The sequence below is a fragment of the Ovis canadensis genome, chromosome 2 (genome assembly GCF_042477335.2).
Source record: "Ovis canadensis isolate MfBH-ARS-UI-01 breed Bighorn chromosome 2, ARS-UI_OviCan_v2, whole genome shotgun sequence".
In the NCBI taxonomy this organism is placed as follows: domain Eukaryota; kingdom Metazoa; phylum Chordata; class Mammalia; order Artiodactyla; family Bovidae; genus Ovis; species Ovis canadensis.
The window spans coordinates 249,948,123-249,971,926 of record NC_091246.1 but is presented as its reverse complement, the minus strand read 5'-3'; the positions used below and the strand labels follow the sequence as shown (position 1 = coordinate 249,971,926).

The window sequence follows — 23,804 nt, the reverse complement described above, 5'->3', positions numbered from 1 at the left end:
AGTCCCCCCCACCCCGCTTCCCCCATTGCCTGCCTCCCGGGAGGCTCCCAAGTCTTTGCTACTGGGTCCTGCCCAGAGGAGGCACAGAGGCTTGGTAGCATCCCTGTGAGGCCTGGGCAAGATGCCTGAGCATCTCAGAAGGGAGACAGGGGTGGAAAGATGGCTGAGGGTCCGCGGGAGGGTGCCTCTGCAAGGGGACGGGGCTCTGTCTGGGTCCACGGTACCCCCGGCCCAGCTGCGGAGCTGGCACTGCTTGGCACTCTTGGCCTGCAGGGGGCGCCAAGAGCCTGGCTACTGGCCATGGGCCAGGTCCATGTTGGGAGGCCACCCAGTGATGGGGGACTAGGAGTTGGGCCTACAAGTTGGATCCTTTCCTGCTCAGATGCCAGAGCTGGCTTCTAGGAGAAGGTGGGGGGGGTGGTGACATGGGGGCACAGAGCTGGCCGGCCCCCGCCTCCGCTCTGCCCCCTTCTCGTGTCTTGCTGAGGGGCTGGGGTAAGGGGAGGGCAGGTGGTGCGGAAGCTTGGCTTCTGTGTCCAAGGTGGGGGTTCTCCGGGCAGGGTGAGCAAGCTGGGGAGGCCTGGTGGAGCCACCCGCCTACAGTGCTACCTTGGACCAGTCCCCGCCCGGTTGGAGCCTGTCTCTTCAAGGTACTACTGCAGGTGAAAGGGCCAGAGCCCGCGGGGATGGAGGGGTTTAAGCCGCAGAGGCCTCTGGCCCCATCCCATGTAGGCTGACAGATGGAGGCCCTGCCATTGAAGGCGGGGGACATGGACCAGCGGAGCCCCCTACCCTCCGCCCGCCCTCCGCCTGCCCTGCTCAGAACTCAATGAGGGACACAGGCTGAAATAACAGTAGAAGGGATTTAGGGGTGAGCTGCCGGCCTGCCATGGCTGTGAGTCACCGGGACGGCTTCCAGGAAGAAGCTGAGAAAGCTCTTCCGCTGAGGAGTGTCCCTGCCCCCCAAGGCTGGCACCAATGCCCACCACCCTCGGCCCCTGCTTTCGTCTGGCCCCTCAGCTGACCCCTCCCATGGGGAGGCCGCACAGCCCTAACCCCCTCCGATTCTCTCTTGCCTGGAAAGGGTGGGAAGTCAGAACTGGAAATGGGACTGGGACTGGAGAAGGGGCGGGGGGCTTAGACCCCAAGCCTCAAGGGCCCTGGCCCGCACTGCTTCTTCAGTTAGGATGCCTGGCTTCGTTTTACAGATGAGCAAACTGGGGCCCAGAGAGGGGGCGTGATGCCCCAGGGTCACACAGCTAGTGAGCAGCAACGCTGGAATGCAAACCCAGCTCACACTGGGACCTTTTTTCCCCGGCACCCCGGTTGTGGACCTGCCTCGCTTGACAGCTGCAGGGCATCACGCCCCGCTCGGTGTGTGTCCAGCCTGTGGCCTCCCCAACGTCCAGCACAGGCTGTGACCATAGAAGGTGCTCAGTGAATGCTTGCAACATAGATGGAGGGCCCTGTGCTCACGAGGTCCCTTCAGCTCCCCTCCTGCAAAGTGCTCCGGAGAGGGGAGGGAAGGGGTGGCTAAAGAACCTGGGGGCTCCTTGGCCATTGGGCCTGCAGAGGAGAAAGCCCAGGGAGCAAGGCCCAGTTGGCCCCAGGGGCCTCAGGAAGGCCCTCCCCACACCCTCAGGTGGCTCAACCTTTTCCCCAGAGACACGCGTGCTGCTCTCTGACCTGGGGCTGGGCCTGGCTCAGATGTCAAGCGCACAGGCCATTCCTGGGGAAGACGCGGAGCGTGGGGCCAGCCGGCGGAGGGCCTCGGCCACCCCTGCCTCTTCCCTCATTGGGGTGACATTGCCCCCGTTTAGGCTGCTTCCGGCTGCTGCTGAGCACAGGCTTAGCCATTTGCCACCCACTGCCCAGGGCCACCTAGGACTCCAGCCACAGCCGTGCCATCGATCAGGTTACCCCCCACCTCCCCACCCCGGGCTGCCCCACTGCCAGCCAGCGCGTGCCCATCTCCTCCCACAGGGGCTCGGGGTCCGCCAGGCTCCTCCCAGGAGGCCCTCCCTGTGGCCCGTGCCTGCCGCCTGCGAGGCCGGAGGGCCGTTGGCCCTGCCAGGGAGATCAGATCCTCTCAGCCACCTGCTGTTTTCATTAGAAACTAAAATTAGCTGGGCTTGTCCCAAGCTTTTCCAGGTTTGTTGGCTTTAAAATATATATATATATATATATATATATATACAAATTCCTAGAGGAAAATCCGCACCTCTCCGCCTCCTGCCCCGGCTCTGGCTCTGCGCAGTCAGGAGGACCGGGGACGGGAAATTGCTGGAGCGTTTGGGAGGCCGGGCGGGTCAGTGCCCTGGGTCCCGGCCCCGTGGCGGGCAGGTGGGGGCTGGGAGGCCGGCCCGAGCCTCTCTCTGCCCCCTCCTCCCTCGGGCCTCCCTGCTGCCCAGGCCGCATTTAGAGCCTCCCGAGGAGCGGTCGTGCCTGCTGGGCGACACCAGGAAGGAAGGAGGCCAAGAGACTGGGAGGAGGAGCCCAAAGGAACCGGGTGCCTGCTGATCGGAGAGCTGCCTGCCCAGGGAGATGCGGCCGGGTGAGGGAGAGAGGGTCTGCGACCCATCTGGGCTCCCCCGCCCCCGCCCCCCGGCACTCCTGGCGGGTGGGGAGTCTGTGGTTTCCTAGGAGCCGTCCATATCCCCAGCGGTTTTCAGGCCTCGGGGGAGCTTCTGTACCTGCAGTTTCAGTCCCCTTGGTGGCCCTGTCCCGAGACTCTCATCCCTTCCCGTGGCAGGTGGCGCGAGGCACTGCCCAAGAGAGATGGACAGACTGGGTCAGCATCCTGTCTCCGTGTTACTGGCGGCAAGAGAGGGGCCGTGTCCTCCCCTCTAGGATGGGGAGAAGCATTCGGATCTCCGGAGGCTGAGGTGGGTTAAACAGGCACACAGCAGGCACTCCTCTCCTGCTGGCAACACGATTATATTATCGCTATTCCGTATCATTAGCATGTTCATCAGCAGCGTCAGGATCCGTGCCCTCCCAAAGCCTCTCCTTAGTCCTCTGAGCTGCCCCTTCTTCCGGGGGACCCCAGGCTGGTTCAGCTCGTTTGTCTTTGGCTTGGCTCCATCTGCTCCCTTCCACCTGGGTTCCCAGCCCTTCTTTCAACTGAGCATCCCAGAGGGCAGCACACGTGCCCTTTGGGGACAGTGGATCACTTCAGCCTTGATCCCAACTGTGGATGGTTGACGGAGTCTCCTGATGGAGTCCTCAGAGAGAGAGGGGGTGTCCCCAGTGGGTCTGGCCTGTTAGGTGGGTCCTCTAGGAACGGGTGGTCTGGGGACTCGGGGGATGGTGCTGTTGAGAGATTCGGAGCTGGGGACCCCGGCGTGAGGGTGGCAGGGATAGTGGTGTGCCCAGGGCACCTGGGAACCATTCTTGGGACTAGATGACAGGAAGAGGGACCTTACACCCCTTGTCACTTTGCTCCTCAAACAACAGTCACGTGCTCCACTATATCCTTACATGGGCGCATGTGTGCTAAGTCGTGTCCGACTCCTTGTGACCCCGTGGACCGTAGCCCGCCAGGCTCCTCTGTCCATGGGATTCTCCAGGCAAGAACACTGCAGAGGGTTTCCATGCTCTCATCCAGGGCATCTTCCTGATGCAGGGATCAAGCCTGCGTCTCCTGTGGCTCCTGCATTGCAGGTGGATTCTTTACCACTGAGCCACCGGGTAAGCCACCTTACATGGATATAGAGCCGTAAATTCATGCAGGATTCTCCAGGTGGGTATCATCCCCTCTGTTTTACAGATGAGGAAACTGAGGTTCAGAGAGGTGCGTGTTCAAGGCTGTGCAGCCATTCAGGGATGGTCAAGACTTGAAAACAGGTCCTTCTGGCTTCTCAACCTGGGCTGGCTCATCAGGCTCCAACGATGGCCCAGGGCACAAAGGACTTGGTGGTTTGGCATCAGTGGGCACCGGTCTGAGGAAGGTAGTCTTATTCTTCCATTCTCTTTCTAGAGACCCTGTGTCTTTCCTGCCCAACAGTGAAGGCGTCTTTCAGGGGCGAGGGGTGCTGGAGGGGATGATGGCTTGGAGGTTACCTGGCCGCCTGGACAGTGTCTGAGTCCGTGACCTCTGCAGCTTCTCAGGCAGTGGAAGGAGTTGTGGCCGTTGGCCAGAAAGCCCTGCAGGGGTAGCCAGCGAGGAGGGGCTGGCCCTGGAGATGCCCGCAGGGGCCGCGGGGCGGTGGGTGCTGCCTGCATGCCACTCTTCCCCCAGACGGAGCATGGCTCCATAGAGCTCTCAGTGCCCATGTCAAGCCCTCTCTACCCCAAGCGCTTTCCCTCAGTTGCGAGCGGAATGACAGCCTCCCTGCAGCCCAAGGCCCCGCTCCTGTACCTAGGGTGCTGTCTGCTCGGCCCCCCTCCCCGTCTCCTGGGATCCCTGGCTCCCTTTACTCCCCATCCTCAGAAGCCTCAGCACCCCGATCTTCTGTCTCTCTCCTTATTTTTTTTAAAGTGTTCAAGAACATCTATTGAGCAAGGGGTCATAGCACGCACGCAGAACGGGGTGGTCTAGCTGAACATGTGTGACGAATCAGCATTGAAGTATTGCGCATGTTTCATCTCTACCTCAGTGAAAAAAAGATGGGTTATCGTTGCAGTGTTACAGTCCCGGAACTGTCTGTCTCTTCCTCCATTTCGACATCTCACGCCAGCCCGGTGTGGCCCCCACGTCCTTACCTGCCATTCCTGGCATCCCGCCCCACTCCCCATTTCTTATTTCCCATCTCACAGGATTTGTTCCCGGGGGAGCTGGTGGCTGACTCAGGGCCAGCAAATAGCAGCTCAGACCTGAACCTGGCTGGTTCCCGAGCTGCGCCAGGCGGGGAGAAGTTTCCTTCTCTCTCTGGGGGAAGGTGTGGCTGTGGGCCCAGTGGGCGTTGAATTTAAGGCACTTCCTGACCGTGGCTCGCCCCCGAATTTGCCAGCAGAGAGCATCTCCCTTGCAAAGACCCATCTGACCCTCCTCCCTGGAGTGCCTTGCCTGCCTTGGAGCTATCAAACTGTTGAGTGGTTCTCCGCAGCTGGGCTGGGGGAGTCCTGGGGAGGGGTGCCAGGAGGGATGGGGAAGCCGCCTGAGCTGTCCAGAGGGCAGTGCGGGCTCCCTTGAGTGAGGCTCATGCCCTGTGTCTTTAGGTTTCTAGTGAGTTCCTTGGCCTTGGTGCACCCTTGCTCAAGGCCCAGGCCTGGGGGAGCCGGCGGCTAAGCCCACACTCGCACCCCAACAGGGCTGGCGGGAAAACCTGAGCTCCTCCCTTGTCGCTCACCACCTCCAGCAGGGATGATGGGCAAGGGGTGGGGGGGTGCTGCAGGCCCGCTTCCACCTGCTGCAGAGAAAGGTCTGGAAAGCAGTCCGAGACCTCGAGTGGCGTTCCAGCTCTACCACTGCTGTGCCCTGTGACCACCAGGTGCCGAGCGCGGCGCCTGATGGAGAAGCTGTCTGGACAAGGAAGTGCTTGCCGTCATCAAACAGGGCTCGCCAGGCACTCGCCCTCCTGCTCGGAGGCTCGGTGTCCCTGGAGGAGGCTGACTTGAGCACTTCCAAGAGCCTCTGACTCTGATGGCTAAGATATCCTCTCAGCCCCGGGGTGCCAGGACAGCCAGCCATCCCTGACTCAAGGGGAGTACCCTGCGTGCGGTCTCCAGTCCTTGGAGAGGAGTTCTTGAGATCCAGGTCTACAGTGACTTGTGTGTGAACACAGTGAGAAACGGTCTAAGAGGACTGTTTGAAGTCACAGCGGCAAAGAGGCCCCTCTGGTCTCATTGGCGGTGTCATGCTGCTTCTAAGGGGCCTCTCCAAGTTCCCTTATGAGCTGAGAGCTGTCGGGGGGGGGGGTTCCCTCCTCCTTATACTCCCCACCACCCCCCACCCTTCGCCTCTTTTCTCAGACCAGGTCCCCTCCGCTGCGGGGGTTCTGACTTGGCCAGGGAACTAACAGAGCTTGGTTTCGAGTTTGCCAGGAGACGGGGGAGGCAGAGAGGGGTTGGGAGGGGGAGAGGGGGAGCTGGGGGTCACGGCAGGGAGCGAGCCTTCTTCCAGCTTTGGCTGGATCACAGAAGATGCAGCTCAGGACTCAGAGATAAAACCTGGCAACTCCTGTGGAAATCTGGACAGCAACCATGGGGTCACAGCCCTGCCTCCCAGCTGAGTCCACCGAGTGGCTCTTGCAGGCTTGTTTGGAGTGGGGGTGATGGGGTGGGCAAATGTTACCCCCCACACCCCCCTCATCGGTGGCTCCCTGGCCAACTCCATGCCCGATTGGCTCAGACCAAGCCCTTCTTCCCAGAACGGGGGACGAGAGGACGAGGCTTGGTGCAAACGCTCAGCTCTCCCAAGGCACCCACAGGGCCCAAGCTGGGCGAGTTTCAACAGGTTTGGGGAGCACTGTCTTGTCAGATGCTGAGTTGCTCAATTGCTAATCCAGGGTTGAGGGAAGAAAGTCAAGCCACGGCAGACAGCTGGGCCGTGATTGCTGCTTGAACAAACCCCTCAGGCAGGCCTGGTCCCGGGGCCCTGAGAGGAGGGTGAGGGGAGAAAGTGCTCTCAGCCTGGCTCTGAGCGGGTGCCCTGGCCCAGAGCTGCAGGCGGGCCAGAGCCGCGCATCTGCTGGCCGACAGCCGCGTACCCTGACAGCCACTTTGGCACACCTGAGCATCACCCGCGACTCGGGGCAGTAGGGCAGAGCCTCCCTCCCACTCAGAGTGGGAGGGCCCACATCAGATGGGGCCTGATGTGACAGCGGCTTAACACCCTCAGGAGCGAGCAGGCCCGTGCTTCCTCTGTTCATGAAATGTTGACTGAGAAGCTACTACAGGCCCGGCAGGTGCCAGGCACTGAGGCTGCTGGGAGGTGTTCATGCCACAGCCTTGGCCTCTGGAAGTTTCTAACCTTGCAAGAAGGAGCCACGTTATTTGGAAATGGCAGCCCACTCCCATACCCTTGCCTGGAGAATTCCACAGACAGAGGAGCCTGGTGGCCTACATACAGTCCATGGGGGTTGCAAAGAGTGGGACACGACTGAAAGACGAAACAACAACAATATATGATAGGAAACAGTTCTCTAAGGAGACGATGGAAAACCAAGAGGTCTGGACATCTGAGAGCGAGTCAAATGCTGCTCCTGGCATGCAGGATGCCCCTTGGGGAAGCCACCGCACCTCTGGGCCTTTGAAGTGGGGTTGGACATGGACTCCCTCCTCTGAAGGGGAAGGGGCAGAGGTTATGTGGCTCTTATAAGGAAGTGAAGTGAAGTCGCTCAGTCGTGTCTGCCTCTTTGCGACCCCATGGACAGAGGAGCCTGTACCAGGAGCTGTACCCCCAGCTCCCCCTCTCCCCGTCCCAACCCCTCTCTGCCTCCCCCGTCTCCTGGCAAACTTGCAGGGGCCCCGGCCTGTACCAGGCTCCTCTGTCCATGGGATTTTCCAGGCAAGAGTACTGGAGTGGGTTGCCATTTCCTTCTCCAGGGAATCTTCCCGACCCAGGGATCTAACCCGGGTCTCCCGCATTGTAGACAGACGCTTTACCATCTGAGCCACAAGGAAGTCTTATAAGGAAATGGGTGTGAAAATGCTTTGTAAGCCATTGATTCTCAACCAGGGGTGATTCTGCCCTCCAGGGACATTTGGCAAGGTCTGGGGACATTTCTGGTGATTCCCTGGCTGGTGGGCGCTACAGGTGTCTGATGGGTAGAGAGGCCAGGGATGCTGCTAATCATTCAACAAAGCACAGCACAGGCTCCAAGTACCAAGAGAGAGAAATCCCAGCGCAAACTGTAAAGAGCCATGGCGTGCCAGTGATTGTAATCCAACGCCCAGAGCCGCAGGAGGGGACCCACGGGGGTGCGCGTTTGCTCTTTAGAAGGGAGTGGGGGTTTCAGCCAGAGACTAGGGGGACACTTTCTAGGGCAGACAGACCATGCCTTTAGCTGCGGGGTTGGCACTGCACATCTTGGCTGGCTCTGGCTGCACCCAGCCCAGAGAGCCAGGCGTCACTCCACTCGTGGGCAAGGGAGTGGCACCGCACTCCAGCGCCTGCTGGGTGAGCAGGCCCATGGGAACTTGGCCGGGCGACGGGGAGGCATGCCTGTGAGGAGTCAGATCCAGCGTGGAGCGATATGCCCTCCCCAGGGGCAGCAAAGGGAGCTCCTAGCAGCATCCCCTCCAGCCAGCAGGGTTTGCCCAGGAGCCGAGCTGGCCTTCCTGGCTTGGTGAGGCTCTTGCAGGGGCCCCGGCTGAAAACCGGGGAGGCAGCAGCCTGGGATCCTCCCTGTGAGATTAAAGTCACAGGAGGTGGACGGCAGTTTCCTGAAGGCCCTTTCTCTCCATCGTCTCTGTAAGCAGGAGTACAGCTCAGTGACAGCTGCCACCATTCCCGGCAGCCTCGTCCACGGCTGCTCTTTCCATCACTGGCTCTGTGCTCAGCATGCCATGTGCACGGGCTCTCTGTAGCCTCAGCACCCTCACGTGTCTGTCCCATTTCACAGATGAAGAACCTGAGGCTCAGAGAAGGTAAGTACCTTGTCCGAGGTCACCCCTCTGGTCGGGGCAGACCTGGGATGGAACTGTATGCCATCTGCCCTTGCCACCCTGCTGGACGACCTGTGAATGTAGCACAGGCCGCCTGGCCGTGCCTACTGGGCCTCTGAGGGGGCCCCAGCTCAGCACGTCACCGCCTTTCTTCAGGAAATCCTCCATGATAAAACCTTAGTTTATCTATTCTATCTTAGTTTATCTGTCTAACTCTTCCCGTACTTCCATCTGGGGTTCAGAACAATCTGCTGAGGATTGTGGCCCAGAGGGAAAAAGAGGCCATCCCAGGCCACCCAGCTCCGGGGACCAAGTCTCCTGACTGCCAGCATGGCCCCAGTGCCGGGGGAAACACTCAGAGACATTTACAAGCCCAGGTCTGTGGAAGATCCAGGCCTTCCACTGATGGACCGTTTCATCCATCCCTCCCTCTCTCCCTCCCTCAGTGGTGGGAGCTGCCACAAGCTGTCAACTCACTCCTGGTGCCAGACACAAGTCTAATCAACAGCTTCTAGCTTCTCTGGGCTTGCCCAGGCCTCAGGCTACAGAGCCCTCCCAGCTCCAAGCTCCATCCTGCCCAACAGCTGCACGCAGCGGGACACCTGGCCTCTCCGCCAGGCCACCCGCCCTACGGAGACAACAGACAGCATCAGCTCTTGCAACTGGCCAGCCAGCCGGCCCTGGCTGACGCCTGATTCTAGGTACTGGAAGGGGAGGGACACCCTGGCCTTGCCCCTCTGAGAGTGCTACCAGCCATCCTCTTGGGGCCAGACCTCCAGCATGGCTGGAAAAGACACAGTGCCAGCCATCATGCCTGGATGGACATCTGCCTGCCAGAAACTTTTCCTTCTACAGGCAGCTTTTGGGTTAGACGCCTCTGCCATTTACCAGCCAGGTGACTCGGGGCCGTTACCTCCGTGATCCTCAATTTTCTCATCTGTAAAATGGGATTCAGGTGCTGTCAGGATGTAGCCAGCACAGGAGGATCTATTCTAATGATCACTGTTAGGACTCTACAGCCTCCAGGCCAGGTCCCCTCCAGGACCGCTCCAGCTCTCACTCGTCTCCTTCCTCCAACAGCTACTGCATGGTCACGCTCTCAGGCATCCGTGGCCTGCTTTTACCTCGTCTTCCTCCAAGCTCCTTGGAGGCCCGGCTGTGACATCTGTTTCCCCCAGAGCTGGCCCAGTCCCTTGCCTGGGGATGGACCCATTCTTGGAATATGCCCAGAGATCTCTTCTCCATCACAGCCTTTCTGGATTGGTGGGGGTCCTGGGAAGCCCCTTGTTTCTCCTGCCTTGAGCCGAGCAGAGACCCTTGGCTTGAAGCCTGGGGTGGAGCAGGAGCGAGCTGGGTCATCCGGAGACCTGCTACATGGCAACCTGAACCATCACGGCTGCAGGGAACAGGTTTGCCAATCTCCCTTCTCCTCCTAGGCTGCCCCTCTTCACCCCACCCCCTACAGCGCAGCAGGAGAGCTGAGCTGTTGGAATTCCCCACGGTTTGCATGACCCAAAGCTGGAGCGGCCTTCCTGGTTGGGATTTGGGGCTTGGATGTGGCTGAAGGTGGGTAGTGACACTACCTGGGCCATGCTGGCTTAAGTTTGGGACGGCTTCAGGGAAGGAGGTATGTCACTGCCTGGAAGTCAGAACATCTGGGATCAGTTCTCTGCTCTGAGATGAGCAAGTGTCTTCCCCTCCTGGGGCCTCAGTTTCCTCATCTGTAAAATGGGCCCAAACACTAGATGCTCTTGAAGAACTCCACTGTGGATATCTCGCTCTCCCCTAAGCTTGGGTCAGACCCTTGAACGACAGTCGCTTCTTCTGCCTTTTTGTAGCCCCCAGCCCTGGGCCATACCCAGTTCTTACTCCTGCTAGCTTTGGAGACCCTGGCTCTGAACCCATGCTTTCCAGGGACCATGAACTTCCCCAAGTCCCAATCAGCCCCCCTCCTTGGCTCCCTCCCACTGGGGGTGGGAGGATGGGTGGCCTGCCGAGGGGTAGCAGGAAGAGGTGGTGGTACCCTGGTCTCTGTACACTCTGCCACTGCCCCTGAAGTGTTAATCAAATTAAGTCTCCAAGAAAAACAAAAGCTCCGCAGCCACTTTGGGCTGCCTTGGAGTCGCTTACTCTCGCTCTCAGAACAGCTGGGAGAATTCCACATCACCTCCGTCCCCCAAGCCCTGGGTGGCTCTGACCCCAGCAAACGCACTCCTTCCAGCCTGCAGGGCCCCAGCGGCCGCAATGACCTCATAGCAACAGCCATTGGACACTCGGGGCAATTTCATGGGAGATATTTGTTCTTTGGTCTTGATGCAGAGAGAATTTTTTCCTCTCCCGCTGTCTCCATGGAAACCCTAGCTACACTGTTGGCTATCCCCCTTCCCACCTCATGCTTTTCAGATCAATATTGGAGCTTGGCTCCCCACTGACTGCCCACGGCAGCCGATGGGGGCAGAGTTCTGGGCAGAAGCAATGGGGACCAGGGTGAAGCCTGGGGCAGGGGTGAAAACCATCACTAAGGGGGATGAAGAAGGGATCCAGGGCCCTCTTGCTTCCTTGTTCACCCACTCATGGAAGCTCATCCCTTTAGAATCCCCCACTGCCCCCAGCGAACCTTCAGCCCCTTCCCAGGGAGTCCCAGGAGCCAGGCCCAGTCAGGGAGAAACAGGTCACCAGCGGTCACTGCCCCCACCCCCGCCCCCCACTTCTTAGGTGAGACTTAGGGACCCGGGGGCTGCTGCCTTCTTAAAGCTCTGGACAGAGTTTCTTCCTGCTGCAGGGAGAACCAAGGCCGGCCAGCGCCAGCTGCCGGAGGCCGGCCGGTCTCTTCCCTGCTTCTATCCCGGCTCCTGGGCCCCCGAGCAGGACAGGTCCCTGCACGCCTCCGGCCCAGCCGGCAGCGCCGCGCGGGCAGCTAGGCGCGGGGAGCTCACTCCTGGACGTCGTGGGGGATTAACCTGCTGTTAGCAGCCAGGACCCTCGCCCGTCATGCGCTTCCTCGGCGACCTGTCAGCCCCGCCGGGGCTGCGCCGCGCACCCGGCACCCCGCCCCTGCCGCCGTCCCGCGCTCGCGCCCCTTGCGCTCCCGGGCTCCCCAGGCCGCCTCGGGGTGCGGGCGGTCGCCGCCACCCCTGCCGCCCCTGAGCCGGGAGCCGGACACGGGCAGAGGGGTGTTCAGAGGGAGGCCGGGGCAGTGGCGGCGGCGGCGCACAGGGCGGTCGAGCCTCGCGTCCCGCGGCCGAGACACCTGCCGGGCGCCCCCGCGCCCGCTGCCCCCCGCGCCGCCTGGCACCGGCCGCGGCCCCCGGGGCCCGCCCCGCCCCGGCCCCCGCCCGGCCCCGCCGGGTCCGGACTTACAGCCAGTTGCTCGCGGCGGCCGAGAAAACGGCGAAGACCAGGAGGCGCAGTGAACGCAGGCACCAGCGGGGACTCATGGTGCTGCCGCGGGCGCCGGCCCCTGGCAGCGGCTGCGGCCGCGGGGGCGGGTGTGGGGGGGACCTCCCGCCCGGGCGGCAGGTGGGCGCCCCGCAGGCGGGCTGGGGCGCGGCGCCGGGCGCGGGCCGGGGCGCGCGCGGCGGGGCTCTGCCTCCGTGCCTGCCGGCAGCCCTGCCCGCTGCTGCGCCCGCTGCCCGGCGCGGACCAGACTGTCAGCGCCGCCCCAGAGCCGGGATGCGGCGGCAGCGGCGGCGGCGACGGAGGCGGGCGGCCGGGGGGGCGGGCCGGGGGCGGGCCGAGGATGGGGTTACCTGGGCGGGCCCAGCGGCCCGGGACACCCGCCCCCCCCCCAACCCCCGGGGGCGGGCCGGAGCGGCGGCGCCCGTGGACGCCCTGGCCCGCGGGACTGGCTTCTCCCAGGCCCTCCCCGGCCGGGTGCCCGGGAGTCCTTGCGGCCGGAGCCCGCTCTAGGCACGCCTGGCTGCGCGTCGCCTGGCTTGGCCGGGCGAGGGAGCGGCGCGCCGGCTGCCCGTCCCCGACCGAGCCTGGGGGACAGGCGGGCACAGCTCCCCCAGCCCGCCGCTGCGGGCACTGCAGCGCCGCCCCCCCCGCCGCACCCCTCTGCCGGAGCTTGGGAGCCCGACCCGGCCCGACCGCGGCGAACCCGCCCGAGCGCTGCTGTCGCTCGAGCGCACCTAAGCCGCTGGCGCTCCCCGCGCCCGGGGCCGAGCACCCGGGCTGCGCACCCGGGAGGTGGGTGCCGCCCGACTACCCCTACTCACCCCCCGCCCCCCCCACCGACACCCGCCGCCAGGCCCCTCCCTGCCTCCCGGCCGGCGCGTCCTCTGGCCCGGCCCCTCCCTGCCCTCACCTCCCTCCAGCCTTCCGGGAGCTGGACGGGGCCTCCCCATGGTTCGGGCAGCTTGGGACAGTGGCCGGAGACTGCCGGAATCTGAAACCTCGCTTCTGGCTGGCCACAAGATCTGGGCGCGCCCTAAGCTGCAGGGTGTTGACCTAGCCCCTTACCTCTCCGGTCCTCCGTTTTCTCATCCGAGAAATGGACAGGAGACTGGAGGGCTGTGGAAGGAGATTAGAGGAGGAAGGAGATTATGGAAGGAGATTAGAGGAGGTCTCTTTTCAGCGCACCCGCCAGTCTTTTGCCTTGCCTTTCGGTTTTCTGTGTGCCTGTTTGATTCTCCCAGGTCCGGCGGATCAGCCCCTAGCTGGCACAGCGTGGGTGGCTGCAGTGTTCCGGCAGTGAATGGAGGAGATGAAAGGGACTACGGTCTGTGACCTGCTAGTGCGAAGTGCTCAGTTCCACACCTTGGTAACCCGAGAGTTAGGGGCCCATCGCCAGGTCACGCCCTCCCAAGGCCCCTGACCTAATTGTGCCCAACCTCACCCTGCTTCAGCCTGGGTACCAGGGCCCCTTAGGGCGAATAGAATCTGTTGTCTAAACGGGGAGACTGAGACCCAGAAAGGGGCAGGAAGCTGCCTGCCTCACTAGGGTTGGGGCAGAGCCATAGACCAGGTCCACGTCCCGCCGCCCTTCACTGGTTTAGGATTGCCAGGTGTGCTCCCACATAGATGGTCACATTTGGGTGCCGGGAGGGTGCCCTTCACCCCATGGAGTCCCCTGGGCTCAGCGCGGAGGAGGGGCTCAGTAAACATTTGGCGTTGAGAGTGGGCAGGAGGTGGCAGGGATTTGTGGGGCCCAGGGAGAGTGCAGATGGAGGCTCACATACCATATGTCTAAATATTTGCAAGTTATAAATCAAGCTAACAAAATGTGAAATAAAATATGTTCTATTCTCCTACCTTGACAAGCACACTTTCATAACAACCTGGAAGGCCAGCTCTGAATGAGGGCTCCTCGGACTCCTCAGAGCCTGCGCTGGAGCTTGGTAGGGCAGGGGGCCCTGTGCACACGTGCGTGGACATCTCAGCCCGCACACGCCTGCTGGGTGCACACCGCTCTACTCCTGAGAGAGCTGCCCCCGGCCACCCTTCTGCCCCCGAGCTGGGCATGTCAGTGGCGCCATCTGACCTCCGAGGTTGGAACTGTAGAAGAGACCCTCCCAGGTCCTCTTGGTATTGGGCTTGGGGCCACCTGGGCACCCAGAGTGATCGAGAGGGGGCACAGGCTCCAGGTGGCACATCACCTTGGCCCCAGCGTCTCGTCTCCCTGTGGTGAGAGCTTAGCTGGAGGACTAGAGTTTGAGGTCCCCAGGGCAGGGCTCACGTTCACCCAAGGGAGGTACTGAATTACTGAACTGTTCTGAGTCAACATATATGATTCTTAAAGTCTCAGTGTGGTATGGTGGAAAACAATATTAGTAATAATCATAATAATTTAAACAGCTACAGGCAGTTATTTTAGAGTGGCCATATAATGTTTTTCCAAACTGAGACATTTTTGAGAGTGGCCAGGGTCTCCAACTGGAAGATTTGCCCGGGGGTCAGGCGTAAAGCAGGACTATGCTAGGCAAAGTAGCACCTCTCATTTTGCTAAGGTATTGAGCCCTCATGTGCTAGATGTTGTTCTCAGGGTTGTCACGCATTCAGTCCTCACGAGAGACCTGGGAAGGTCTTTTCTTTCCCTTTGACAGATGAGGCCATGAGAGTTTGAGGCGTGACTTGCCCAAGAGAAGTGGTGGTCCTGGGACGGCGGAGCCGTAGCCTTGGTGCCTGCTGCTGCTGCCCGGGGCCTGGGCTCCGGTGTTTGGGCTCCTGCACCGAGGCACATGGCCCTGACATCTGGGGGGCCGCTGAACCGTCAAGTGGGGACAGTTTACCCGGCCCACCTTCTCCTGGGGCTGCTGGAGACGCACACGATGCGGTGGGTGTGAGTCCTGTGAGCTGGGCAGGAGGATGGACGGAGGGAAAGGCCCAGCCAGAAAGGCCCGCCTGGCCGCGATAAGGGCGGGGGAGGAGTTCTCCGGTCTGGGTCAGTGGAAAGTCTTCATGCGAAAGTCCCTGAGAAAATGCTCTTCTACCTCTCAAGATTCAGCTGTGAAGATATAAATAGGAGTCAGTCAAAGTTCAGTCTTCAATAGCTCTCTCATCTGTAATCACATACAGTGATGGCAACTGTGTCGTGAGTGGCTTTCCATGTGCCAGCCACGGGTCCAGATGATTTGCTTACGTGAACTTATTTCATCCTGGCCACGGCCCTGGGCAGTATGTGTGTGTGTGTGTGTTAGCTGTTGAGTCGTATCCGACTCTTTGTGACCCCATGGATTGTAACCCGCCAGGGTCCTCTGTCTGTGAAACTCTCCAGGCAAAAATACTGGAGTGGGTGGCCATTCCCTTCCCCAGGATCGAGCCCGGGTCACGTGCATTGCAGGTGGATTCTTTACCACCTGAACCACAAAGGCAGCCCAGGAAGTACATAGATGCTGTTGTCATTTCCACTTAGAGGCGGTGAAACCCAGGTGCTGCTCTGATGTGCTGCGAGGCAGATCCATGAACCTCTGGCGTTGGTACTATTGTTACTGCCGTTTTACACACTGAGAAACTGAGGCACAGAGGGCTTGCTTAAACTCACGCTGCAGGTGAGTAGCACGGCCAAGGTTTGGACACAGCTGTTCCGGGTGCAGAGTCACCCACTACACTGTTTAGTAGGCAAGAGTCCTCCGCATGTAAGGATTAAATCCGGGCCCAGAAGAGGAAGGTTATGGGGTGTCTCTAGGCTCCTCCTGGCGGTTACTAGAAATCTCTATGGACTGAGGTGGGGGTCTCCCCCTCCATATCTCCTCTCTGTGCCCACCGTGGTGAATGCCCCACGCTAACAGAATCTGAACAAGTGTTAGTTGTTTCCTGATCCTTGGTTGAAGGAAACAATTCCTTAAGGTTTGGAGTGTCCTCTTTTCTTCTAATTGAAGTGCAGTTGATTTAAAGTGTGTTAGTTTCTGCTGCACAACAAGGTGACTCAGATGTGTGTAACTGTGCGCGTCCTTTTTTCCTGCTTTTCTGATTATGGTTTATTGTAGGCTGTTGGGTATAGTTCCCTGTGCTGTGCGTTAGGGCCTTGTTGTCTCTATTTTACATACGGTAGTGTGTATCTGCTAAACTGCTCATTTATCCTACCCCTGCCCTCTCTCCCCTTTGGTGACCGTAAGTTTGTTTTCTCTGTCTGGGAGTCTGTTTCTACGTTGTAAATAAGTTCATTTGTGGTTTATTTTAGATTCCACATAGAGTCATCTCCTGTGATGTTTGCCTTCCTCTCTCTGAATTACTTCACTTTAGCATGAGCAACTCTAGGTCCATCCATGTTACGGCAAATGACATTATTTCATTCTTTTTTTTTTTTTTTTTTACAATACTGAGTAGTATTCCACTGTATGTATGTACCATTCTTCATCCATTCATCTATCAATGGACATTTAGGTTGGCCCCATGTCTTGGGTATTATACACAGTGTTGCTATGAACATTGGAGTACCTTTTCAAATTATAGTTTCCTCCAGATATATGCCCAGGGGTGGAATTGCCAGATCATATTGCAGGTCTAGTTTTAGTTTTTAAAGGACCCTCCATACTGTCTTCCATAATGTCTGCACTGATTTACAATCCCCCCGAGACTGTAGGAGGGTCCCCTTTTCTCCTGGAGTGGCCCCCTTTTCTGGAGTGAGTTCTCCTTTACTGCCATAACAGTGAAAATTCACCAAGGATGGGAAACATGGCCAGGTTTTTAATCAGAAAGAATCACAGACTGTGTGTCTAAATTATCACCAGCTTGTGGTAAATGAGTCCAAAGCAATGTGGTTGGCTGCGTCTCCAACCCGGTCTTAGACGCACCAAGTAACAGGGCATACGCTCAGCTGGTGAGCGGGCTCTCCTGTCCAACTTCCCAGATTTTTGAGATGGAGAAACCGAGGGCTTAGGCTTGTGCTCTAGAACATTCTTAAGCCTATCCATACATTGTTCAAGGAGATAAAAAGTAGAGGGTGCCTTTCCTCTGCCACCGTCTCAGGCTTGGCTGGCTGGATCTCACAGTCACCTTCTCCAGGGCAGTGCACTCTGGGGTCCTGTTCCAGAAGGTCACAGGAAGCCTGCTGGGTCTCTGCCAGCCCAGTGTGTCTGTGTGGCCACGGGCAGTGCCCTGCCTCTCTCTGGGTCTGCCATTTGTTCCCAAAAGACACTTCTAGGAATCTGGAGAGGGGGAGAGAGTAGAACTTTGAGTTCTCAAGAAGACCTGTATTTGCTTCCAGCCCTGCCAGGTCTCTTGGCCAGTCTGAGCCTCGGTTTCCTCATCTGTGCAGCGGGGATCGTAAGGGAGACTGTGAGGAGTCAGCGCTATTCTGTGTCTAAAGCCTTCTTCCACACACAGAGGGCTCAGCGTCAATGCAGGTTAGCTCTTTGCTTGTTCTATGGTTTAAACCAGCAGTCACACTCCAGTGGTCTGCAGGTGTGTTTTGCTTGGCCCGCCCAATGTTTTTAAATATATGAATTTGTTGACAACATTTCAAGATCGGGAGAGTTCACATAAGAAGCGGGATCCCCAGCTTCTCTTGAAAAATGGGAAGATTTGGCAATAGGGCACCCACATTCTCTGGCAAAGAAAGTGATCTCTACACATCTTTAACGGCTCGCACGTGTCCCTGCAGCAGCCCCGCAGAGCCCTGGGGGAAGGGAGGAAGCCAGGATTTCCTGAGCATCCTACTGTGTGTCAGGAGCTGGGCCTATGGATTGCAATTTAATTCTTGCCATGGGCCATTCCTACCCTTGTTTTGCCAAAGAGGAAGCAGGAGCTCAGAGAGTTGGGATGAGTTGCCCACTCTGTCAGCAGATGGTACAACCCAGGACTTCCAATCAGACCCCCTGTCACTCTTCTCTTTTGGGGGCTCCCCTTCCACCCTCAGCCCAGCCGAGGGTCCATGGAGACATCTTGGTTATGACCTGTTGATGGATTGATAGATGGATTTAGGCATGTGATGTCAATGCCTGTGGTTCCCATTCTTTATCTTCAGACCCCCGGGGGCTGTGGAGTTAGGGTAGGAGTCCAGGAATCAGTGTGCATACCTAGAAGCCTTGGAATAAAGCTCTCTCGCTTATATATATATCAGATGATGCTTTCATTTTAAATGTTTTATTTTGATAATATTCAAATATACACAGTAGAAGAAAGTCGTAGTTGAATAAACTCCCATGTATCCATCACCCAGATGCAGTCATTGTTGAGGTTTTGTTCCATTTCCTTCATTTCCCCTCTTTTCTGTTGTCTTTCTCTTTTTCTTTAGGGCATTATTTCAACACACAGTCCAGATATCTTGTCGTGTAGGCTGCACATAACTTCAGCGTAGATCTCTAAAACCAGTGGAGTGTCGGAGCCAGCTGGTCCTGGCTGCTGAGGGCTGGCTGATTGTGTGGCCTCTTCTTGGCTTGGCATTCCGTGATGTCGAGCTGGTTGCTTGAAATCAGCTGGGGTAGGAGTATTTACACCATGGAAATGGACAAATGCTACGAACCAGAGTTCCCTTCACTCCCACCCCCGGGAGTTGGTTGTTAAACATGTACCAGTATACCGCTGTGGAAAACACACAACGCAGGCATTTTCTTACATAATCACCACGCTATGATCTTCCCTAATGAAATTAACACTCACATCCTAACCACATGTTCCCAGTAGTTTCAAATTTGTCTTTTTACAGACGGTTCATCTAGTGAGGACTCAGTTCAGTTCAGTTCAGTCGCTCATTCGTGTCCAGCTCTTTGTGACCTCATGAATTGCAGCATGCCAGGCCTCCCTGTCCATCACCAACTCCCAGAGTTCACTCAGACTCACGTCCACCAAGTTGGTAATGCCATCCAGCCATCTCATCCTGGGTCGTCCCCTTCTCCTCCTGCCCCCAATCCCTCCCAGCATCAGAGTCTTTTCCAATGAGTCAACTCTTCGCATGAAGTGGCCAAAGTACTGGAGTTTCAGCTTTAGCATCCTTCCTTCCAAAGAATACCCAGGACTGATCTCCTTTAGAATGGACTGGTTGGATCTCCTTGCAGTCCAAGGGACTCTCAAGAGTCTTCTCCAACACCACAGTTCAAAAGCATCAATTCTTCGGCGCTCAGCTTTCTTCACAGTCCAACTCTCACATCCATACATGACCACTGGAAAAACCATAGCCTTGACTAGACGGACCTTTGTTGGCAAAGTAATGTCTCTGCTTTTGAATATGCTATCTAGGTTGGTCATAACTTTCCTTCCAAGGAGTAAGTGTCTTTTAATTTCATGGCTGCAATCCCCATCTCAAGACAAGGTCAAATATCTACTTGTGATGTTTATTTTATTATTATTATTTTTAGAAGTATTTATTTATTTGGCTGCACTGGGTCTTAGTTGCAACATGTGGGATCTAGTTTTTCTGACCAGAGATCAAATCCAGGTACCCTGTGTTGGGAGCATGGAGTACTTAGCCACTGTACTTAGCCACTGTACTCCACCAGTGAAGTTCTATGTACTATATTTAGTTGCCACATTTCTTGATTTTTCTTAGTCCAGAGCCTGCCACTTTATTTCCCACCTGCGTTTTCTGGTTTTGTTTTATGGCTTTGATTGTTACAGACATCAGGGTGATTGATCTGTAGAGGGTCCCCATTCTGTGCTGGCTGTATATCCTGTCAGTTCATGTGCTAAGAGATTCAGCTCAAGTTTTTGGTTGGTTCGTTTGTCCTTTTGGAGGGAAGGAAGCCAGAAGACTTCATAGATGGTGCTGGGCTGTTTGATAGACTGTTTGATGTTTATAGATAAGTTTGTGATGAATGAAATGCAAAGTCACAGAAGAGCATTAAAACATTCATGGTGTGTGCTAAGTTGCTTCAGTCGTGTCTGACTCTTTGTGACCCTAAGGACTGTCTGCTGCCCAGCTCTTCTGCCCATGGAAATCTCCAGGCAAGAATGCTGGAGTGGGTTGCCATTTCCTCCTCTAGGGGATCTTCCTGATGCAGGGATTGAATCCACATCTCCTGCGGCTCCTGAATTGCAGGTGGATCCTTTAGAGATAATTCTGTGATGAATGAAATGTAAAGTCATGGAAAAGCATTAAAACATTAATAGTAGCTTCTCGCTATGCTGTCACCAATTAGGTGACGAGTACACCACTATGGAATCTTCGGCTCTGAAGGAGGGGTTTTCAGACTCAGGAAAGCTGGGCCCCTCTGCTTGGGCCTCACGGGTCTGGGCAGGTCTTTCTACATTCCTCTCTCAGGGGTGAAGAACTGCCGTCGGGAGTTCATTCCAGGATGGGGTCACTCGGATGGTCAGCCATTCCTATCTCACGTCTAACTGCGGTCTCTCCTGCTTTAGGTCAGGAGCATTTTCTCTACTTAGAACCCTGGAATTTCTTAATCTCTCTGCTCTCAAGTGTCTTCTTGAAAGCTGAGGAGAAAAACAAACCCCAAATACCATGTGATTCCAGGAATCTAAATCCTATGCCTGACGTGGTAGTTGTTTCACCCTGGAGCAGTTCTAACTTTGCTGCGCCCTCCGCCCCTGCCCAGGAGAAGCTGTGCATACCTTCCCCACTCACCTGCAGGAGGGGGTCCTCAGGGGTCTGGGCAGGGGATGTTTTCCTTTGCCCATCAGTCTGGGGTCCCGTTGCATTCTCTGGCTGGTAGACCTTGGATCCTGTCCACCCGCCCAGCCTTAGGGTGTGTTTCCAGTCCCCAGTAGGGCTTTTGCTCTGGTCCGCTCTTCCCATCTGGACTGATGGAAGCTGATTCCTCACTACCTTCAACCTCTGGTCTGCTCCTTCGGGCCCCAACCCCACCTTACTGAGTCAGCAGGGAGCTTGCTGTTTCTTTCCAGAAGCAGGGCTGGGGTGAAGACACTTCTTATGGCTGAGCCTTCTGCTAGACTCTGGAAGATGGCATGAGCAAAAAGTGATGCTGGTTGCTTAGGGAAGCAAGTGGCACCTGGGGAACGTGGAAGCTTCGTTAAGCACTCTGCCTTGAGCCAGAAGTTTGAATCTGAGCCGGTATGGAAGCTGCTGTTAGAACTCTACCCAACAAACAAACCCTTCTGGGGGTGGGACAGCCCTGTCTGACCCCTCCCTTTCACCTTGTGGAATTTCAAAGCAGTTCATTGGCCTGAAGGGAACTTGGGGGTGGGCAATATGAACTTGACTTTTTCTCAATTCAGATTACCAATGAGTCCTTTGACACCTGTAATCGTAGAGTCTTAGAAAAAAAGAGGTCTGATTTGTAGAGAATTATCCAAGGTAAGTTAGAAGAGCCATTCTGTTAGGGTCACGGTAACGGGGTGTCACCGACAGCTAAGGATGATTTCATGGGGTGCCAAGTTGCTCTTGAATGTTTACGTTTCCTGGCTTGCTTTCACTAGGACTGAAATGGATGGCTAAGATGTCTTCACCGAGGACTTAATTTTCTCAGGCCTTCTCTAGTAAAGTGTGTGTGTGTGCAATCTCTCTGCCGTGTCTGATCCTTTGCAACCCTATTGACGGTAGCCCGCCAGGCTCCTCTGTCTGTGGATTTTTCTAGGTAAGAATACTGTGAGTGGGTTGCTGTTTCCTCCTCCAAGGGATCTTCCCAATCCAGGGATCGAAACTGCGTCTCCTGCGTTGCAGGACTCTTTACCACCGTGCCGCCTGAGAAGCGTCTCTAGTAGTAGAAGTGATATTAATCTGTTTGCCATGTTTCTCTCTGAAATCTGATGTTCTGGACAAGGAGACAGTAGTGGAGGCAGCCCCTGTGCTGTTTTCCTTCGGCAGCAATCTGCCCTCGTGCTTGTAGGAGGCATTAGCCAAGGCCCTGGGGCCGACTCGTCCTGGGATCTGACCTAGGCCTGTGCCTTGCTGGCGGTGTGGCCTCCAGCAAACCGTCTATTCTGTCCCTCCATCCCCCCTCCAGGCCGTGGCATGTGCCATTTTGGTGGCTGGAATGCTCCTCAACTTGCCTTTTACTGGGCTAATTCCTTTCAGGTCTCGGCTTACATGTCATGTCCGAGAAGGCTTTCTTGGTCTCCTGGTTACATATTTTCTCTCAGCCCTTTGGACTTTTCCTTTGAAGCCCTATCCATCTAATCACAATGGTTATTAAATAGTTCTGTGTAAGATTATCTGTGTGATGTGTCTCACAGCGGATTATGATCTCCAAGGGGATAGGGATCGTGCCTGCCACGTTCCTAGTGCCGCTGTACGCCTGGCGCATGGTGAAAGCTCAGTCAGTAAGTGCTGAATGAATAGATGGAGTGCATGTCCCCCAGGCTCAGTGTCTTCATTCTAAAAAAACGGGCCAATGAATATCTTTTATTTATTTACTTTTCAAACCCACATCCCCTGCATTGCAAGGTAGATTCTCAACCACTGGACCATCAGCAAAGTCCCTATCTTTCTTTTAAATGGGAAACCCAGGTCTCCTGCATTGTAGGCAGATTCTTTACCGTCTGAGCCACCAGGGAAGCCCAAGAATACTGGAGTGGGTAGCCTAGCCTATCCCTTCTCCAGTGGATCTTCCAGACCCAGGAGTCAAACCAGGATCTCCTGCATGGCGGGCAGATTCTTTACCAGCTGAGCTACCAGGGAAGCCCTTTAAATGGGAATAGATATACCAGACAAACATCAGTTCCTTTTCTATTCTCATGTCATGCGAAAAAAAAAAAAAAACCTCAGAAGAAATAAATGATCTTTTAAATTGTTTGCCTGAAAAACCCACAGCTTCAGTTTCATAAAGTTGGAACTGTAATTCTGTACTCTTTTTTTTTATTTTTTTCGGCTTTACTCTTCAGCTTAGGATTCCTTGGTGGTACTGACAGTCGAGTCTTTCTGCAATGCAAGAGACCTGGGTTCAATCCCTGGGTCAGGAAGATCTCATGGAGAAGGAAATGGCAACCCACTCCAGTACTCTTGTCTGGAAAATCCCATGGATGGAGGAGTCTGGTGGGTGACATACAGTTCATGTGGTCGCAAAGAGTCAGACATGACTGAGTGACTTCACCACCACCATGCAGCCCTTGGGATTTTACTTCCTCGACTAGGAATTGAACCCAGGCCATGGCAGTGAAAGTGTGGAGTCCGAATCGCTGGACCACCAGAAAACTCCCTGGATGGTAACTCTGTAATGACTGAGGTATCTCTGGTTTCTGCCACAGGGCTTGGACAAAATAACTCTCTCGGATCCCGAGGTGAAGGAACTTTTTCTCCTGGGGATGAGAGAGCTGGTTTGCCTGTGTGCTCTCCCCTGCACTGGTCCCCTCCTGGCTGAGACGATGTCTAAGTTCAGGCTTGAAGGGCGAGGAAGGTTAGCTCAGCCAAGGGTGAGAGGATGACTGTTCTAGACTGAGGGGATATCGGATGCGGAAGTCTGGAGGGGAGAGGGCATGATGTGGCTGAAGAATGGAAGCAGCTCAGCATGGCGCGTGGGCAGAGGTGGAGGAGTGGGTCCTGCGAGGAAGGTGGAGGCGGTCAGCGTAGGTCAGGGTGAGAGCTGAAAGAGGAGACCCCCCCCCCCACACGTGAGGGATGCCCTGGAGGCGACTGCAGCTTGCGGGACGTGCTATGCGTGTGTGAGCGTGTGCCTGTGGGCACCCACGTGTGTGTATGTGTGTGAGTCTGCAAGGGGGCAGTTGAAGGGGGCCGGGGCAGCCCCCGTGATCTCCAGCCAGGAACCCTGCACGCGGATGCCCAGTCAGCATCCCCTACAAATGCAGACACCCCGGCACTGGAGCGTCGGAAACCCGCCGGGGCAGGAGCAGCTGCTTCTAAATCAAGGCCAGAGAGGCAGCCGAGGGGCCGGGCTGGGTCTGGTTGGCTCTGCCCTGAGGGCTGATGTGGGGGCTGGGGCGGCAGGGGGCTCTCCGTGAGG

The 23,804-nt window shown here is 56.9% G+C and overlaps 2 protein-coding genes and 1 long non-coding RNA gene across 4 annotated transcripts in view; 2 read left to right on the top strand and 1 right to left on the bottom strand.

Moving 5' to 3' along the window:
- The window catches only part of WNT4 (Wnt family member 4), a 30,056-nt gene extending 17,324 nt beyond the window's left edge, over positions 1 to 12,732 (bottom strand). For both annotated transcript variants that reach the window (XM_069579101.1, XM_069579102.1), the window contains exon 1: positions 11,911 to 12,732. In XM_069579101.1, coding sequence (XP_069435202.1) covers positions 11,911 to 11,987 — 77 coding nt within the window. In that variant the 5' untranslated portion in view covers positions 11,988 to 12,732. The remainder of the gene's footprint in view (positions 1 to 11,910) is intronic.
- On the top strand, positions 1,630 to 4,621 carry LOC138434429 (uncharacterized). The gene is made up of 4 exons (XM_069579105.1): positions 1,630 to 2,151; positions 2,412 to 2,554; positions 2,753 to 2,885; positions 3,770 to 4,621. Exons 1-4 carry the CDS (start codon positions 1,708 to 1,710, stop codon positions 3,977 to 3,979), a joined length of 930 nt encoding a protein of 309 aa, XP_069435206.1. The 5' UTR covers positions 1,630 to 1,707; the 3' UTR covers positions 3,980 to 4,621.
- Positions 12,733 to 15,304: 2,572 nt separating the features above from the next.
- Positions 15,305 to 19,796, top strand: LOC138434426 (uncharacterized). Its single transcript, XR_011254781.1, has 3 exons — positions 15,305 to 15,542; positions 17,201 to 17,339; positions 18,230 to 19,796. It is a non-coding gene; the product is annotated as an uncharacterized lncRNA (long non-coding RNA).
- The last annotated feature ends 4,008 nt before the right edge of the window (positions 19,797 to 23,804 follow it).

What these genes read in the sequence shown, in the direction of transcription:
- LOC138434429 (XM_069579105.1), top strand. Translation starts at nt 1,708, where the DNA reads ATGTCAAGCGCACAGGCCATTCCTGGGGAAGACGCGGAGCGTGGGGCC. An exon ending in GCCCAGGGAGATGCGGCCGG is followed by an intron (nt 2,555 to 2,752) that starts GTGAGGGAGAGA and finishes TTCCCGTGGCAG; the next exon opens with GTGGCGCGAGGCACTGCCCA. An exon ending in TCGGATCTCCGGAGGCTGAG is followed by an intron (nt 2,886 to 3,769) that starts GTGGGTTAAACA and finishes TCTGTTTTACAG; the next exon opens with ATGAGGAAACTGAGGTTCAG.